At 32.7% G+C, this 18,050-nt stretch overlaps 2 protein-coding genes across 3 annotated transcripts; both read left to right on the top strand.

The window, feature by feature from the left end:
- Positions 1-6,235: 6,235 nt before the first annotated feature.
- Positions 6,236-12,954, top strand: LOC21389230 (OTU domain-containing protein 3). Of its 2 annotated transcripts, none has more exons than XM_024174353.1 (12): positions 6,236-6,432; positions 8,329-8,435; positions 8,688-8,763; positions 8,857-9,006; positions 9,613-9,674; positions 10,450-10,534; positions 10,649-10,798; positions 10,986-11,116; positions 11,586-11,703; positions 11,834-11,931; positions 12,164-12,298; positions 12,743-12,954. In XM_024174353.1, the coding sequence occupies exons 1-11, from the start codon at positions 6,385-6,387 to the stop codon at positions 12,294-12,296; spliced, it is 1,158 nt and encodes a 385-aa protein (XP_024030121.1). In that variant the 5' UTR covers positions 6,236-6,384; the 3' UTR covers positions 12,297-12,298; positions 12,743-12,954. The 2 variants fall into 2 exon arrangements, with proteins under 2 accessions (XP_024030121.1, XP_024030122.1); XM_024174354.1 differs by having other exon boundaries at positions 8,688-8,748.
- A 1,407-nt stretch (positions 12,955-14,361) lies between these two features.
- Positions 14,362-16,094, top strand: LOC21389231 (probable E3 ubiquitin ligase SUD1). Its single transcript, XM_024174355.1, has 2 exons — positions 14,362-14,719; positions 15,253-16,094. Exons 1-2 carry the CDS (start codon positions 14,522-14,524, stop codon positions 15,913-15,915), a joined length of 861 nt encoding a protein of 286 aa, XP_024030123.1. The 5' UTR covers positions 14,362-14,521; the 3' UTR covers positions 15,916-16,094.
- The last annotated feature ends 1,956 nt before the right edge of the window (positions 16,095-18,050 follow it).

The raw sequence follows: 18,050 nt of genomic DNA on the forward strand, positions 1-18,050 counted from the left end.
AATGAGTGACAAAAAAATTGATGCTAGCCATTCTTAAATAGCTTTACCTTGTAAATGTATATGCTCTATACTATATACAAAAGAGAAGATGCTTTTATGTATTTTCTTTTTCTTTGAATCATCATGATTATATATACAATATAAAATTGTTTATTTTTTGTTCAATTACCATTTTATCTATGTTAAATTCATAGCTTTCTAATAAGTTTACGTTATTATTTTAAATATTTTATGATTTTATTTTTTAATTTGAAAAACAGTGATTAGTTTTTTCTTTTGAACAAAAATATATTTTTCATAAAGAAAAATAATTAAAAATAATAATAATTTGCATTAAAAGATCATTAATCATTCTCAATAATTTTATATTAAAATTTCTGTAAAATAAAATATGTAAATTTAGAAAAAAATTATTCTAGTAAATAATACATTTTTAAAACGTTCTTTAATTAAATAATATATATTTAAAATGACTCAAATACATAACATGTTGATTAATAAGTATTTATTTGTTAAATATAAATAATTTATTTATCGATAAATATTTATTAGTAAATAGTTTATTTATATTTACTAATAAATACTATTTACTTCAATCTTTTCAAAATAATACTAATTACTTCAAAACATTCTGTATAAAAAAAGAGAGGAGAAAATGTTGCATGAATTTAAATTTTTACATTTTTTTTTATTAATAAAAAATATAATAAAAAATTAAGACTCATGCACCTTAATTCAATAACTCTTTAAAAAAAATATTACCGTCGAAATTGTCTCAGCTCCACTCTAAGAGACTGATTCCTTAAGTTCTCACTTAGGCCTTGTTCACTTTGCGGATTCGAGTTTTTAATTCGAGCTGAGATGTGACATTTTTTGAGAACTTTTCACTATAGCAGAAAAAGTTAGATGTGATATTTTCTGAGAGCTTTTTACTGTAGAAACTGAAAACTAAAAACTTGAATCGGTGAAATGAACGAGACTTTAGAGTCTTTGACAGTATATGACTCAAAACAAGAAGAGAGAGAGAAGAGAATACCTCTTCCCCTTATTCTCTGTTTGCCTTCCTCTTTTTACCTTTTACTTTCCCTCGCTTTGCTTTTTGGTTTGAAGTCGAGTCACTAATTTAGGAAAATAGTAGAAAATATATCAATATGAAAAGTTTAAGGAAGTATATAGGCCAACTTTTACTTATAGAAATTAATAGGCCATAACTTGTTAAGTTATGATTCATAACTAGATAAGTTATGGACAAACTTATCAAGTTATGGTTCAGAGGCAGACAAGTTATGGATAAAAATTGTGATTTATAGACAATAACTTGTCAAGTTATGGTTCATAACTAGACAAATTATGGATGAAAACAATAATTTGACCTATTTATTAACTTATGTAAACTATTGACCTATTAATTTTAATACATCTTAAGTCTTGACCTATTTCTCTTTTTCTCCCATTAATTTATGCAGGCACTAGCAACCGTTTTTTTTTAATTTTTAAATTTATTAAATTTTTTTATTGATAATCAGTCACTTGTAAAGTTATTCTTTTGGATGTGATACATATCAAATTGAGTGTTGATTAATTCATTTGTTTTACTTTTCTTTAAGCATGAATATGATGATATATGGAAAGAAATTACTGGATTGTTAACTCTCTTGTTTCACTAGCTTTGGTACGATGTTATGTCAAAAAATAGATAGTTCGAAGAAAATCATATATATCATTTTCCAATGATAATTAATGAAATAAATTGAAACGGCCCCAAAAATGGTTAATTTATGACTTAATGACAAAAGACTCTAATCAAACGGAGGGTTCGTAAGAAAAGAAATGAAAGAATGTTGGTTGAGTCTTATCATCTTTATAAGAGAACAAATAGAAAAGAAAAAAGTGAGGCAACAGATTCAACAATTCTTTGAACTTGTCCCACTGTATTAATAATAATAATAATAATAATTTCTCAATATTAGGTTAGGAAGAGAAAAGTTAAGTGATTAAATTTTAGAGCCTACAATCGGCCCCTTTGCCAGCAAATCGGTAGTTTGTAATATTAAAAAGTTGCAAAACAAACGAAAAACACCAAGCCAACATTTCTTTTCAGCCGAAAGAGAAAAAGTATAAAGGACATACATAAGCTAGCATTTCAGAGGGCTCAACTCAAGGGCCCATTATCCATCGCAGACACCCACCTACATGCTAAGGTTGCCAAAGGAGGCCTTCACCTTTGATTTTTTTTTTTTTTTTTTTTGGTGCACTTTACCTAATTATCAAATTTAAGTTAGGGTTGCTCATACAAACAAATGCATGCTATTTTTCTTTTTTCTTTTTAATTCTTGTTGTTGTTTATTTTTTCCCCTTATTTCTCTCCTTCTCTCTTCTAATATGTGCTTTCTACTCTCTCCCCTCTTATTTTTTCCTTCTCGCTCGTCTCTCTTTTTATATGTCTTCTCACTTCGTCATCGATTTCACCGTTCTCTCTATCTACGGTCCTCTCTTGATTATTGTTTCTCTCTCTCTCCCCTTTGTTCATCATCGACGTCACCTCTGAGGTTTGGATATGCCCCTTTCTAGAAAATGTAACACCACTAATTTTAAAATACAAATCATGCTCCCTAATGGTAGTTAGGTGGAGACCGCTAGTATCCCACCATAATACTTTGCAGTTTCTAGTCGAAGACCGATCATATCCTACCATGATACTTTGGGGTCGATCCTAATGTAATCTTTTAAAAAAATTTGGTACTCAGTGATTCTCTCACTGAATTATTGAAGAACAATATAAAAACTAACTGCATAAAAAGCAAAATATGTAAGAAAATCGCAAAGAAACATTGATGACATATTTCACGACACGGTCATGTTGTAGCGGAAATGAATAGCACAACAAAGGTCACTTTGCTACTTGAATCTTAGGGTACGTTTTGAATTGATTTTTATTTGTTTTTTAAAACATTTTTACACGGCTTTTGAGGCATGAAAATGAAAACGTTTTTACACATTTTTTTAGGCATAAAAATAAAAACGGTCTGCAAATTATGTTTGTTTAGAAAATGTTTTGAAAACAAAAAACAGTGAGAATAATTTTTATAAAGGAATTAGAAAATGGTTGAAAGTTATTTTTCTTTTTTCGTTTTCATTTTATAGTACTTATCAACAATATTATAATATATTAATTAATAATTATAACCAAACACGATTTCACTTTTTTATCATACTCAAAATAATCTCTTAAAAAACTAATCATACACAATTACAGAATCGGTCTTAAAAAGATTCTCAAAATAATCTCATTTTTACTTTTGTATTGAAGACAAAATCATTTTGAAAACGTTACCAAACGGACTCTTAATATCACCTTCTTAGGTTGCTACACGGTCGATCTTTTCGCGTCAGTGCAAGGTTGTGAGTTAAGTTCCTCGCAGTGACGATCATGCATAGGTTCGAATTTGCAGATCCTGTTCTCATTGAGCTGCACACAAATCTACATATTTTGCTGTGATGATGTCATAAGGTCGCGAGGGCACATAAACATTAAAGTTCTGTTCATTTCACCGATTCGAGTTTAGAATTTGAGTTTGCTACAGTAAAAAGCTCTCAAAAACTGTAACATCTAACTTTTTTATTACAGTAAAAAATTATTATATAAAATCACATTTTAACTCGAATTAAAAACTCAAATCAGCGAACTAAACAGACGTTTATCTTGTTACCGTGTATAGGTTTGCAGCTTTCATACTCGAATTAAATACGTCGGATTTCCCCATGTAAAAATGATATTGCGCTTAGATATCTCCTTGTAGCAAATGGCATCCGGGTTAGGAGTGTGGGTAGCATGGGGAAGCGAGAAGGGAGGGAGAAAGAGACGATCTAAAAAGTCGTGGCCTCGTTCACTTCGCTGATTCGAGTTTAAAATTTGAGTTGAGATGTGATTTTATGTGAGAGCTTTTTACTGTAGCAAAAAAGTTAGATGTGATTGTTTGTGAGAGCTTTTTACTGTAGAAAAACTCGAATTCTAAACTCGAATCAGCGAAGTGAACGGGGCAACACTTCTTTAGATGTGGAATAACGTGGTGCAACAAGTTTTTACGGATGACAAAAATTTATCCACTCAACTAAAGGCTTTGTTTAGTTAGACTGATAGAGAGTAAGAAGGACGTAAAGAATTGAAGGGATCAAGAATACGTATGAAGAGTATTATAGCAATCTTTTAAGTTGTTTGTTATGAAAGAAAGAGAATTGAAAAGATGAATGATAAATATTTATCTAATTATTATACTGTCTATTTTATTATGTGCTAATAAAGTATTTTAGAAGGTAAAGTCATCTTGTTAATTTTTACCGTGATGGATTTGGTAGATCCTTCCATCATTGGAAGGAGCGTAACGGAATAAAGGTTTGAATCTCTCCCCCTACTCCTCTCACAGCCTGTCTGTATCTCTTCATCTAACTAAACACACTTTAAACTCTAGATAGTTAGAGGGACAATTATTGTGAATGATGTAGAGGATTATAGTAATCGTTTGTATTGTTTAGTAAGAGGGAAGAAGAGTTGAAAAGATAAATGATAATTATGTATCTAATTACTACATTGTCAATTTTACAATTTTTTAGTAATTTCTTTTTGGGAGTAAAACATTTTTTTAACTTGAATTTGATGTGTTGAATCTTTTCACTAATTGAATGATTTCAAATAATGGCCTAGAAAGAGACTCTCATTCTATCACCTAAACATCATCGGTACCTTATATAATTGCTTTTTAGTTTTTATATCTAGGGTAACGTTTGGTAAGGGGATTCGTACCCTGATTCGAATCATGGTTCATAGTTCGTTATAACATTTTCTCTCACAAAAAATACACGTAAATAAAAAATAGTTCTAATCTCATGATTCTAATCCATGAACCAAACGTCTCCCTAAAGCTGTTGCATGTGTGTAGCTTGCAAAGGAAGGACAACTCAAATGGTTTATTTTTCGTTTTTCAGATTTTTTAGGAATTCTTTTACTTTCCTTTTTGTCTTCTTCTTTTGTTTTTTTCTTTCCTTTTATTCGGTTGGATAAATTTGTATCAGGCAATGGGGGCTTTTCCGTTCCTTCATTTTGGTTTTGAAGTTGAAACAATGTCGAAGTTTTTCCTTCATTTGGTTTTTCCCCATTTTGGCTTTTCCTTCATATTATCCCTGAATGATGTGAATTTCATTTTCTCTTGTTGAGCTAATTTTGAAGCTGCTCTTTGAAACTATTTTCATTTGCTTAAGTTTTTACCTTCTGTTTAGTACAGGTAATTGAGCAAAGCAGGTTCAGGGTAATTAATGGGGAAACATCGTTCAATCAACTATAATAGGAACTTTCTTAAAATAAAAGTCAGAAAAAGTTTTCAATTCGAGTTGAAATGTGACATTTTTTGATAGTTTTTCACTGTAATAAAAAAAAAATGACATTTTTTAAAAATTTTTTACTGTAAAAATCTAAAATTGAAAACTTAAATGGGTAAAATGAACGAGCTTTTAACGGATAATTTTTATATTTGCTTTCTGAACTATGTACTTTATCCCTCAGACTTAAAAAATGCACCACTCCTTTCTACCAAAAACGGCTGTAATAGGTAAAATAAGACTATATTCTTTTGTTTTTAGTTAATAGTTACTAGGGTTATTTTCATTTTCATACCACACTTACTAACAATCAATATAGTGACTTATTTATTTTATTAGCTTATTATATTATGGTCAAATCAATGAAAAATGATCAAATTTAACGAAAATTGAATGGAAAGAGATATTTTGCTAACAAAACAAAATTTAAGGGGATGAAGTGGTGTATTTTAATAAATGAGTATAAAATGACATAAGTGACATAATTTAGGGACAAATGTAAAATTTACCCTAACTTAATGTAATTACATCTAACTTAACGGTTAATTATTGATTGACTTAATAGTCAATTATTGATAAATTTAACGATATATTAATAATTAATTTTAATTTATTACTGATTAACTTAATAATTTTTATTCATATCAGTTAACAATTAACTAAAATTAATTAATAATTAATTAATTTTAATCAACAAATTATAAATTTATTTGATAAATTAATATTGAACCAGTATAAAAAGAGTCCGATCTTTTTTTTAAAAGAGACTAAAAAAAAAGTCATTTAGCAGTTTTCCTAATTCACGTCTAACTTGACTTAATAGAGGAAATCCCAACCCACGTACAAATCAGTTTGTAATTTTTCTCACCTTATTTTATTTGAGCGATAATTTTAATATCAGTATTTTTGAATTCCTTTTCACCCTCAATTAACGGAGAACCAATATCTATTGATTACCGAGTGTGAGCCGTGAGTGAACTATCGACCAAGTCGATTTCGGATTACGTTAAGATGGTGAAGACGAAGCATCAAAAATCCAAAGCCAAGAAACAATCTAACGTAAGTCATTTCTTCTTTCCTAATCCATTCAGATTTTCTCTTCCGCTCGAATCTTTGCTTGTCAAATTGAGAAAATACACAGGAAAAAGGATTAATCCACTTTAAAAAAAAAATAAAAAAGAATTTCTCATTGAATTTGGCTCAGTTACTGGTTCGGCATTAGGAGAAACTTTTAACCCTAGCTCCGCAATTTCATTACCTTGATTGGTTCTGGTGGTTTTTGGTAGAAATGTTGGGTAGTGATTCTTGGAGCTCAAAATCAATTCTCTAACCATTTAAATTTGTGTTCGGTAAAAAATATAAAAAGTGATCCTTAAAGAATATTTGAAGAATTTACGGTCAAAATCAGAAGCATACCAAAAGTAATTTTAATTTTTAAATCGTGCGATAATTATTTTTAAGTACAATTAATGAAACTTTCATAATACTCATAATACCTTTAAAATTAATATTTGTATAATTACAGTTTACTAAACACTCAATTATTTTTTTAGCACAACTGACAATAATTTTTCTAAAATCAACAATACTATCAAACTGGCCCTTAATCTGTTTCCGATTTTTCGCTTTTCTGTTATTCGTTTCGGTGTGACTATTACAGATAGATCGAATTTCCAGCCAAAACAAACTAATGCAGGAAAGGCATGGAATGTGGAAAAGGTGGCTCTAAGAATTAGTAATTATTTTGTGGCATAGATATTTAGGGCGGAGGGATACTTTTTTAAGAATTAAATTCTTTCATTCTGTATTACCGAGAGCAATAACATCGTAGGAAACAAAGATTGTTTCCGTAAGGGTCATAGTTTCATGCATTCCAAAGATTTTAAGGTTTGGCAGAGGGCTCCAGTTTTAAATCGGCTCATAAAGTGGCTTGAGGGATTTCTTAGTATAAAAAGAAACGTAGAAAACAACAAATAGATATAAGTGGTTCACACTCAATGTAAAAGGTACATCCACTTTCAGCTGTTCCTAATCTTATATCTCTCAGATTCAATGTGTCTTTGCGTCATGAAAATAATTGGGCTCCAAGCGCTCAACAATCTTAATATAGTTTCTTGTTGAGCCATTGATGAGGTGGTCCGAGAATAAGATGGGGTTGAAGTAGGTTAATGGGTTAAGATTTTATTGGCTGAAACTTTTAATGATTTAGACTAGAGGTTAAAGGGTATAGATTTTTTTTCATGGCTGAAACTTATGATTGCCAATACCCGAGGTTAAAGGGTTCAGATTTGCTTCGTTGAATCTTTTAATAACTAGGACTAGGTCCACTGTGCTTGTTGGAGCGCATTGTTGGGAAATCAAAATATTACAAGTACTAGCCAGTTGTGTTGTTGTGGTCCTTGTGGACATGATTTGTAGACTTTTTTTTGGTAGCTTCGAGCAAAAGGAATGAAGTTGGCGTACTGCATCTACCTTCTTGTCGCGGGATGGGTTGGGCGGGGGGTTGGGAGTTTATCAAGTTCCAAAGATTGTGTTGCATAAGTTGGGGGCCTTTGAGGAGACATTGTTGAGAATTAATATGAAAGAGGAATGTAGGTAGGTTATGTGACATGTCATTTGAGATGGTTTTCGATTGACTTGGGTGTAAAATTATCGGATTGTGAATTGAATTTAACTGGAGGATTTAAGGAAAGCCTTGAAAGGGATATAACTGAGGCTGATGGGAAAAGATAGATCTAAATATATGAAAATGAAATAAAGTCTCCTTGTAACAATTCTTAAGTGAGTAATACCATCTTAGGAAGAATTTTTAATGTTCTTATGAATTGTGATAAAGTGATTTTTCTCCAGTAAACCTTAGCCAGAGCTGAAATTTAATGACTTTACATAGGTATACCATTTAGGTTCTCCTGTAATGAGTAGCTAACAGAATTTTGTTTGGTGGACTGTGGACAGATCAAAAAGCAAGGAAAACAGGCTGATATTTCCCAGTTCCGTGCACAGCTTGATGCATTGGGCCTAAAAATTATTCAAGTGACTGCAGATGGTAATTGCTTCTTCAGGTCAGTGTTTAATTAGTGACCTTCGTTAATTCCAACTATTACATTCTATGGATACTTTTATCATACTTCTTTGAGCATTATCACATATGTTGTTAGGTCATCTTAAAAGTTAAATGTATGCACGTGTTGATTAAGTACTAAAGTATATGTTCCGTAAAATATTTATGCGACCCATCATCCTTGGCAATAAAATGAATGTATTGTATTGATAATTTTTAGTGCTGTATTTCTAACTTCGTTTTTTATGTTCAGGGCTCTTGCTGATCAACTAGAAGGTGACGAAGAGGAGTATGTAAAATATCGCAGTATGGTGGTACAATATATTTTGGTACTTGAATCTGATAATTTTCGGGAAAAAAGAAATTCTGTACTGAAAATCAACTTGTAAGTGTTCTAATGTCTTGGTAATTCTAATCAACAGAGGAATCGTGAAATGTTTGAGCCATTTATTGAAGATGATGTTCCATTTGAGGAATATTGCCAATCCATGGAGAAGGATGGTACATGGGCTGGACACATGGAATTGCAGGCAGCTTCTCTTGTGACGCGTACTAACATATGCATTCACAGGGTGGGTCCTTAACTGTGTTCCATTTAATTTTTTTTCCCTTGCACTCTTCTTGCTAAGAATTGAAATGATCTAAAGAGTCTCATAAATCTACAATCGATAAAATTCATGTCTATATCGGTACTGTTAATATAAAATTTCTATATGAGTGTCATATTTGATAACTTTAAAAACTTATGGTTCGAACTTTCTACAATCTCCATAATTTTGTATGATATATTTTTTTCTTCAAATTGACTAACTAATTATTTATTAATTGATGCTTTCTGGGAGTATTTTTAGGCTAATTTTTGGTGAACCCTTATAGTTTGCGATTTCTTTTATGTTGTATGTGGACAACTGTAGATAGTGTAGTGTGGAAGAAAAGTACTTTTTAGCTTTCAAATAGGAAAGTTGCTTAAGCTTTGCACTATTAATGTCTATTATAGTGATTGAAAAACGTAGTATTGTTTTTTGCGAGTATTGTTTGGCAACATGATTACATGTCATTACTGTGATATGAATATACTTGTAAATGTGTAAAAACCAGTTCCCTCATATTATCCCGTGCATAATAATTCATTAGCCGTTTGTAGATTTTCAACACGTCCAATTCTTTATTTCATGTAGAGCATGTCTCCTCGATGGTATATACGGAACTTTGATGATCGTGGGGTTGGTATGGTTCATTTGTAAGTATTCCAAATTCTTGATCATGATTGTACTGCACTTTTTGGCTCATTTTTAGACTATAGAGAAGGTGTTAAACAGCCTGTTAGGATTGTGTACCATTGTTATGGAATCCTAAACTTTTTCCCTTAATAAGCTGATAGTGATGTAAGGATCCTCTAGATAATTTGGATCTCTTGTAAGACTTTCTTTTCTTTCCAAAACATTATATGGCATGAGGGATAGCAAGGTACTTTTGTGTCATATGCATGAACTAGACTCACTACTCAGTAGTAAGAATTTTCGTAACTGATTTTTTTTTTCTTTTTTGTATCATCATTTTTTCTAAAAAAAAAATTGGGCTATCTAATGCAATGAATTTTCTTTAACGGTCACCGGTAAGCTACGGACTAATGTAATGTACTTCTAGCTCTTGACGGTCTTTTTTGTATCATCATTTTTTCTAAAAAAAAAATTGGGCTATCTAATGCAATGAATTTTCTTTAATGGTCACCGGTAAGCTACGGACTAATGTAATGTACTTCTAGCTCTTGACGGGCTTTCACGATTCTATGTTGAGCTACACTTTTTGAGCACTTGTTGCATTGTTAATGGTAATGAAGATGGTAGAAGGGTAATATTGAAAGATAGACTAATGAATACATAATGTTGCATCTTCCGACTTACATTGGAAAATCAGATATGTGTGCGTGTGATATCATTATGTTCAGTAACCATGGCATTGTAGTTCTGCAGTATGATTGTTTATTTTTTATCTGTAATTTTATTTTTTTCCAGATCTTATCACGATGGTGAGCATTATAATAGTGTGCGATTGAAGGAAGACTCTTGTGAGGGGCCAGCTAGGCCTATCGTAATCCAGGTTCTACATTTTGTTTTCCTCTTTTTCTCTAAATTACAATTTCATGTCAGAATAGGTCTGAGTTTGATTATTTTTTTTACTAGTAAGGGCCTAATAACTTCTAGTTTGTAAAAGGCTGATGGTGATATTTCCATGAAATCTCATCAAGAAAAAGTTGCGGATGGCAAGTCCAAAGGGGGAGCTGCCAAGAATATCATAAATGCTGGATCCATCAAATTGGTTATTGCAGGAACAGGTTGTGAAAATGCTGAAAGAGTTGAACAGGTGATAAATTGCTCTATATGTATGCGCAAGTATGTCTGTCTATATGCGAAGGCGTATATCTATATGCCTTTTCCTATTGGGTTGCCGTATATGTCAGTTATCAATTTCTTGTATAACCTGTTTGGATAGTGTGATTAAAACTTGTGGAGCTTTGAGGTTTTCTAAGAAAAAGCTGGTTTTAAATCAGGTTTTACGAGAAGTAGATGGTGACGTCAATGCTGCTATAGAGTTTTTGGTCGCAGAGCAAAGAACAGAAGAGTGCTCAGAGCGACCTAATTCACCTTCTAATCAGACAGATAATTCCCCTTGTAATGGCCCGTATGTAATTCTTTCCTCCTGGTTGATTTTATTAAGACGTCTCCACCAAGTAATGTTAGTACTTTGTTTGCTGATTTTTCCATGATGTCCTTTGTAATTAATACTTCACAACACAAGTTCAAATTAGCGAAGGCACTTTGGTGGTCTGCTCCTGATCTGTCCACGGAATCTGATAGGAAAAAACGAGTTTGACGATCAGTTTGTGGATAAGACAAATGCTTCATTTATGCTCCCTCGCTAGAAGGAGAGTTTTCTAGATTTCCCTCTCCTTTTATTCTTTGCTCTGTTGCATCACAATGTTCTTTGTTGTCGTCTTTTGAGGATGAAGTATGCCTATATGCTTGTTCTCTCATCTTTATGTAGTCTCGCTTCTGCCTCATTTGCCATCTATTTATATAGGAGTCACCTTAATTCAGCTTTGATCAACGCTCAATATTTTACTAACCTTGCTTCATATAATAATTTCCAGATGCGATGAAAATGGAAAAGACGCACAAGAAATGGAACAAGTGGAGGAGACCTTCCAACAGGATGTTGCTAGCAGCAGCAACAGTCTCGCTCATGATAATAGCAGTTCCCAGCCAGAAGTAAGGTTTATTTAATTATGAAAGTGAGAGAGATTTTTTTTTTCACCTCTAACTTTTGTAGTGGAGTATACTGAGTCCACACTGATTTGTTAATTATTTGTGATTACGATTATCGTCTTCATTACTGCAGAAGATCTCAAGAAACCAGCTCTGCCCATGTGGCTCAAGAAAGAAGCATAAAGCTTGTTGTGGATCAGTCATTGGGAGATCTTCTAATAAGATTGTAGTGTATGTTTTTTTGGCCCTTCTATCAGTTCTTTGAGGTTTAGATAAGCTACTTAATGTCTTAATTAGTTATAACTACTCACAATCTGTATTTACCAGTAATAAATATGTCAACTCTGACTTACATTTTACTAAATTTAGGCACAGTATGATACATTTCCTCTCCCACACATTAAAAACATCATATTTATTAACTAAAAAGAAATAAAAACTAATTCATATTTTGCTGTATCAGTAACCAAACGATCGACTCTAGAAAGGCCAGAAGAGAGAGGAAGCATGGCAAGAAGGGAGCGACTGTTAAAATCGCATCGGCCTGCGGTGGCTCTGGTGGAGGGCCTCCTGACATGGGTGCACTTTGTATTTGATGGTAATCTTAAGACTAAAAAACCCACCCACTTATGTTTTCTTTATTAGTTTTCATTTCTTGCAGAATTTTGACATAATTTGTGTCTCGCTCTCCTACATATTTCACCATTTATTTGTTTTCATTATTTTGCCCTCTAGCTAATGAACAATGCAAGGGGTATTAGTGGTGCTGAGCACCACGTGGCACCCCCGAGCATGTTCCTAGTTAATTGCTTAGGGCTCTCACTTTTCTCTGTTAATTATGCCTCCTCCTCCTCCTTCTTCTTCTTCTCCTCTCTCTCTCTCTCTCTCTCTCTCTCTCTCTTCCACTACCTAACAGGATAATATCAATGTAGTTCTTTATGAACGTTGGAAGAGTATGTTAACAAGAATAACTTTTTCATCTCAATTGCCTCAACTATTATCTGTGCAAGTTAAACTGATCAACTTATTTCTTTTGTTGCAGATTATACATGAAAGTGGGTCTCAAACGTGCTAGGATTTTATAGAACAGTAAGGCGGAGATGAAATTTTGTGGGGTGCCTTCCTTGGAAAAGGGCTTTGCTTCTTAAGTTGCAAATCATTACTATATTTATACACTTCGACTCATCTCAATCTTAATTGTACATAATTCATAATTCCCATGATTTTATGTTAAACTCCAAAGCAAGGACACTTTGGCCGTGTTTGAAATTGATATCATTTTTATTTTTCACATTTTTTGAGAAAGAAAAAATGAAAATGTTCCTAAAACGACGTTTAATGCAATAAATGCATAAAATGATGTTTGGTGAAATAAAGGTAAAAAATTGAAATGAAAACGATTTTTGAGTTTAGTGTAAAATGAGAGAAATGAAAAATGACTTTTAGTCGTTTTTTATTTTTTATTTTCGTTTTCTCCTCTCTCGAGCATAGAGAGAGACATTAATGAGTTTTTTTTTTTTTTTTTTTTTTTTTTATATTGAAAACAATCTCTTAATAAAATTACTAAACGTATTTTTAAAAATGATTTCTGTCTGAGATTGAAAACGTTTTCATTTTCATTTTCATACAAAAAATAAAATCATTTTAAAACGAGTTTCAAACGCGTTCTTTAGTTTTGAGCTTGTCTTAAGATGGCCTCCTTTTATTTTTATTTTTTATTTTTTTTAGGGAAATATATACACTACGAGTCCCATTTGGCAAAGCTGAAAGTATAAAAACTTGTTGGATTATCTTATCTAACCAATTATATTTAATAAAGACATGTAAATTTAATCAAATCGGTAAAAGTTTAAAATAAAAGAAAAACAATGCAATGGGGATAAAGTTAATTAGGTATCTTATCGTATTTAATAAAAAATATTTTTAATTAAAGTTGACATCAGTAATTAAAAAAAAAATCATCTACATTTGTAATATATCTCTCAGTTAAAAAAGAAATAAAAGAACAAAATTTCTCATTTGATTCCTTTCATATTTATTAGCTAGTAACTTTGTTTGTGATGTATCTTTCGGTTGAACAAAGAACAAATTCTCATTTTGGCATCATTCACTTCACGGATTTAAATTTTTAATTTGAGCTGAGATGTGACATTTTTTGAGAACTTTATACTGTAACAAAAAAAGTTAAATGTGACATTTTTTAAAATTTTTTACTGTAAAAATTTAAAATTAAAAATTAAAATTGATAAAATGAACGAGACATTAATTTGTTTCAAATTTATCGGGATAATTTTCCATTAAAAAAATTATCAGGAAAAAACTTATTTTTTTGTTTATTTTATTTTTGGCTACAATTGTGACCGAGCGACGATAGTTACGACCGTTGAAAAGGGCACAAGATCAGTGCCTTGCCTTTTAGCATCGAGCTACTGATGGAAATGGAAATCAAAGCTAGTGATGGAAATACGGTAGTAAAAAAAAAAAAAAAAAAGATTTGACCGTCTGAAAAGGACACGTGTAAACGAATGAGGTGGCGGTTTTCTATTGGCTTCTTTATTCGTATAATAAAACGTAGCAGTAGAGAAACAAAGCCCTCACTTTATCTTCCTGGCGCTTTCCCCCAGAAAAAAAAAAGAAAAAAAAAACTCACTTTGTCGTATGAGTATCCCATTGCTGACAGTACCTTTCGTATGCATATGTTCTTCCCTCGCGAGGGAGAAAGGATTCCAGAGAGAGAGAAACATAGAGAGAGAGAGAGAGAGCCAGAGAACCATAGCTACGAGAGGCCAAAACCTTACGATCGACGATCGCCTTGCCGGAAATGGAAGATTCTGCGGCGGCGGATACGGCCGATGTCGGCGGAAGCGTGGTGGAGGAGAACGAGTGTAGGATATGCCGAAATCCCGGCGAGGAGGGAAACCCTCTCCGGTACCCCTGCGCTTGCCGTGGTACCATAAAGTACGTCCACCAAGATTGTCTCCTTCAGTGGCTCAATCACCGTAAGATTTCCCATTGCGAGGTATCGTCTTCTTCGCTTTCCTCTCTTTATCCTCTTCGAATTACCTTTTCTTCTCTTTTTGTTTGAAATCCAGTTCTTTAGTTAAAGGTAGTGAGCATTATGATCTTCGTTAGTAGGTTTTTTTTTTTTTTTTTTTGGTACACTACAATGTGTTTGGTATTGGAGATATTCGGGATTTTTCAAAGTTAATGTACTGCTTCGTTTACCATTCTTTCCCAAGAAACCTCACAAAGATTGGAAATAGAACTTGAAAAAGTAGTATTATTAGAGGAGGACTAGACCAAAGCCTTTAAAAGAAGGTTAAAAAAAAAACAAAACTATTGAAACCATTTCTATACACTGTACCGAGGATGAATATTAATTCCTGACTCTGCGAGTGTATTATAAATTTGACCCCGATTGCGGTTTTTCATGCCTGCCTATAAAGTAGAAACCCGTCTCATCTATTGGCATGTATAAGAATTTGTTCTTCTTTTGATAAGAGCATGATGATACTTTTTTTTTCCCGGCCATATATTTTGGAACTATTGCAGGTTTGCAAGCATGAATTTGTATATGCCCCAATTTACGCAACGAATCCTCCGGCAAGGCTTTCTCCTTGGGAGTTTGTACTTGGGCTTGCTGCAATAGTTTTTTGGCTGTTCAGAATATTACAGCACTTTGTGTATCTTTTTCTTGTTTGGCTCGTCGTAATTCCATTCGTTACACATTGGATTTGGGAATTTTCTTTCTGCAAGGGTTTTGGTGAAGCACAAAGTCTGTTTATAAGTCATCTTTATGCCACCGCGATTTTCAAGGACTGTCTATATGGTTTTTTTCTTTCACTTGGAATGGCGTATGTATTTCTTGGGATTACTTTTATCAGAGTTGTTCTTCGGCTAGACCCAAGAGGAGATTTTGGTTTGGCTAATAGGATTTTTGCTGCAAATGAGAATGGGGAAAATGTTGGTGGAAGGCAAGGAATCGCTAAAGTTCTTCTTACCATTAAAAGAAGTCTAGAATTTCTCGCTAATTGGTGGAGGATTTCGGTTGTTCGTATTATGGATTATCTTGGTATTGTGGAAAATGAACTCCTTAATGAGCTTGTCAATTTGCCGGCTCCCTTTTTCCCATTTGATGAGAATGCATTTGTCGTAAGCATGTTATCTTCTTTTCTACTACCGTTTATACTAATTTCTATTCTGTTTTTTGTTTAGGCCTCCTAGCATGTCTCGTGACTTGTATTGTCTCTAACTCTTATTGTTTTCGTTTTATTGGAATTTCTTTAGTTATTCGAGCTTTTCATTAGATATCTTATTTTCTCCAATTGTGGTTTTTTCTCCCATTATTTTTTGGTCATTTTTGCCCATTAATATTTGCTGCTTCCATCCTGCCACTCCCAAAAAAAAAAAAAAAAAAAAAAAAAGGGGGGGGGTTCTAAAATTCACTTTTAGTTGATTCATTTCAAGGTTGTAAGGTTAATCTTTCAGTGTTAGTCGCGTTTACTATTACTCTGTAGGTTTCAAATGTTTAGGTTAGTCGCTTTTACTGTTATCATTAGTCACTTTTACTCTTACCCGTGCCTTGTACTATAACTACTTTGAGGAACGAAGGTAAAAATAGATGACGTGATTGAAATTTGAAAAACATTTCCCACTAAAACGTAGTTTTAGGCTCTTTGCCGTGTGATTGGTTCTGATTTTTTCTTATGTTATTTACATTTACTTATTTCTTTGTAGCAGAACAAGGTACAGCCTAACTACTTTGAGGAACCAAGGTAAAAATAGAGGACGTGATTGAAAAACATTTCCTGCTAAAACGTAGTTTTAGGCTCTTTGACGTGTGATTGGTTCTGATTTTTTCTTACGTTATTTACATTTACTTATTTCTTTGTAGCAGAACAAGGTACAGCCTAACTACTTTGAGGAACCAAGGTAAAAATAGAGGACGTGATTGAAAAACATTTCCTGCTAAAACGTAGTTTTAGGCTCTTTGACGTGTGATTGGTTCTGATTTTTTCTTACGTTATTTACATTTACTTATTTCTTTGTAGCAGAACAAGGTACAGCCTAACTACTTTGAGGAACCAAGGTAAAAATAGAGGACGTGATTGAAAAACATTTCCTGCTAAAACGTAGTTTTAGGCTCTTTGACGTGTGATTGGTTCTGATTTTTTCTTACGTTATTTACATTTACTTATTTCTTTGTAGCAGAACAAGGTACAGCCTAACTACTTTGAGGAACCAAGGTAAAAATAGAGGACGTGATTGAAAAACATTTCCTGCTAAAACGTAGTTTTAGGCTCTTTGACGTGTGATTGGTTCTGATTTTTTCTTACGTTATTTACATTTACTTATTTCTTTGTAGCAGAACAAGGTACAGCCTAACTACTTTGAGGAACCAAGGTAAAAATAGAGGACGTGATTGAAAAACATTTCCTGCTAAAACGTAGTTTTAGGCTCTTTGACGTGTGATTGGTTCTGATTTTTTCTTACGTTATTTACATTTACTTATTTCTTTGTAGCAGAACAAGGTACAGCCTAACTACTTTGAGGAACCAAGGTAAAAATAGAGGACGTGATTGAAAAACATTTCCTGCTAAAACGTAGTTTTAGGCTCTTTGACGTGTGATTGGTTCTGATTTTTTCTTACGTTATTTACATTTACTTATTTCTTTGTAGCAGAACAAGGTACAGCCTAACTACTTTGAGGAACCAAGGTAAAAATAGAGGACGTGATTGAAAAACATTTCCTGCTAAAACGTAGTTTTAGGCTCTTTGACGTGTGATTGGTTCTGATTTTTTCTTACGTTATTTACATTTACTTATTTCTTTGTAGCAGAACAAGGTACAGCCTAACTACTTTGAGGAACCAAGGTAAAAATAGAGGACGTGATTGAAAAACATTTCCTGCTAAAACGTAGTTTTAGGCTCTTTGACGTGTGATTGGTTCTGATTTTTTCTTACGTTATTTACATTTACTTATTTCTTTGTAGCAGAACAAGGTACAGCCTAACTACTTTGAGGAACCAAGGTAAAAATAGAGGACGTGATTGAAAAACATTTCCTGCTAAAACGTAGTTTTAGGCTCTTTGACGTGTGATTGGTTCTGATTTTTTCTTACGTTATTTACATTTACTTATTTCTTTGTAGCAGAACAAGGTACAGCCTAACTACTTTGAGGAACCAAGGTAAAAATAGAGGACGTGATTGAAAAACATTTCCTGCTAAAACGTAGTTTTAGGCTCTTTGACGTGTGATTGGTTCTGATTTTTTCTTACGTATGCTCGTGACATTTTGTTACTTGTTGGTGTTCATGGTAGTTTGATCGTGATGCTGGTGTTTTTACCTAT

The sequence above is a fragment of the Morus notabilis genome, unplaced genomic scaffold, assembly GCF_000414095.1.
Source record: "Morus notabilis unplaced genomic scaffold, ASM41409v2 Scaffold312, whole genome shotgun sequence".
In the NCBI taxonomy this organism is placed as follows: Eukaryota; Viridiplantae; Streptophyta; class Magnoliopsida; order Rosales; family Moraceae; genus Morus; species Morus notabilis.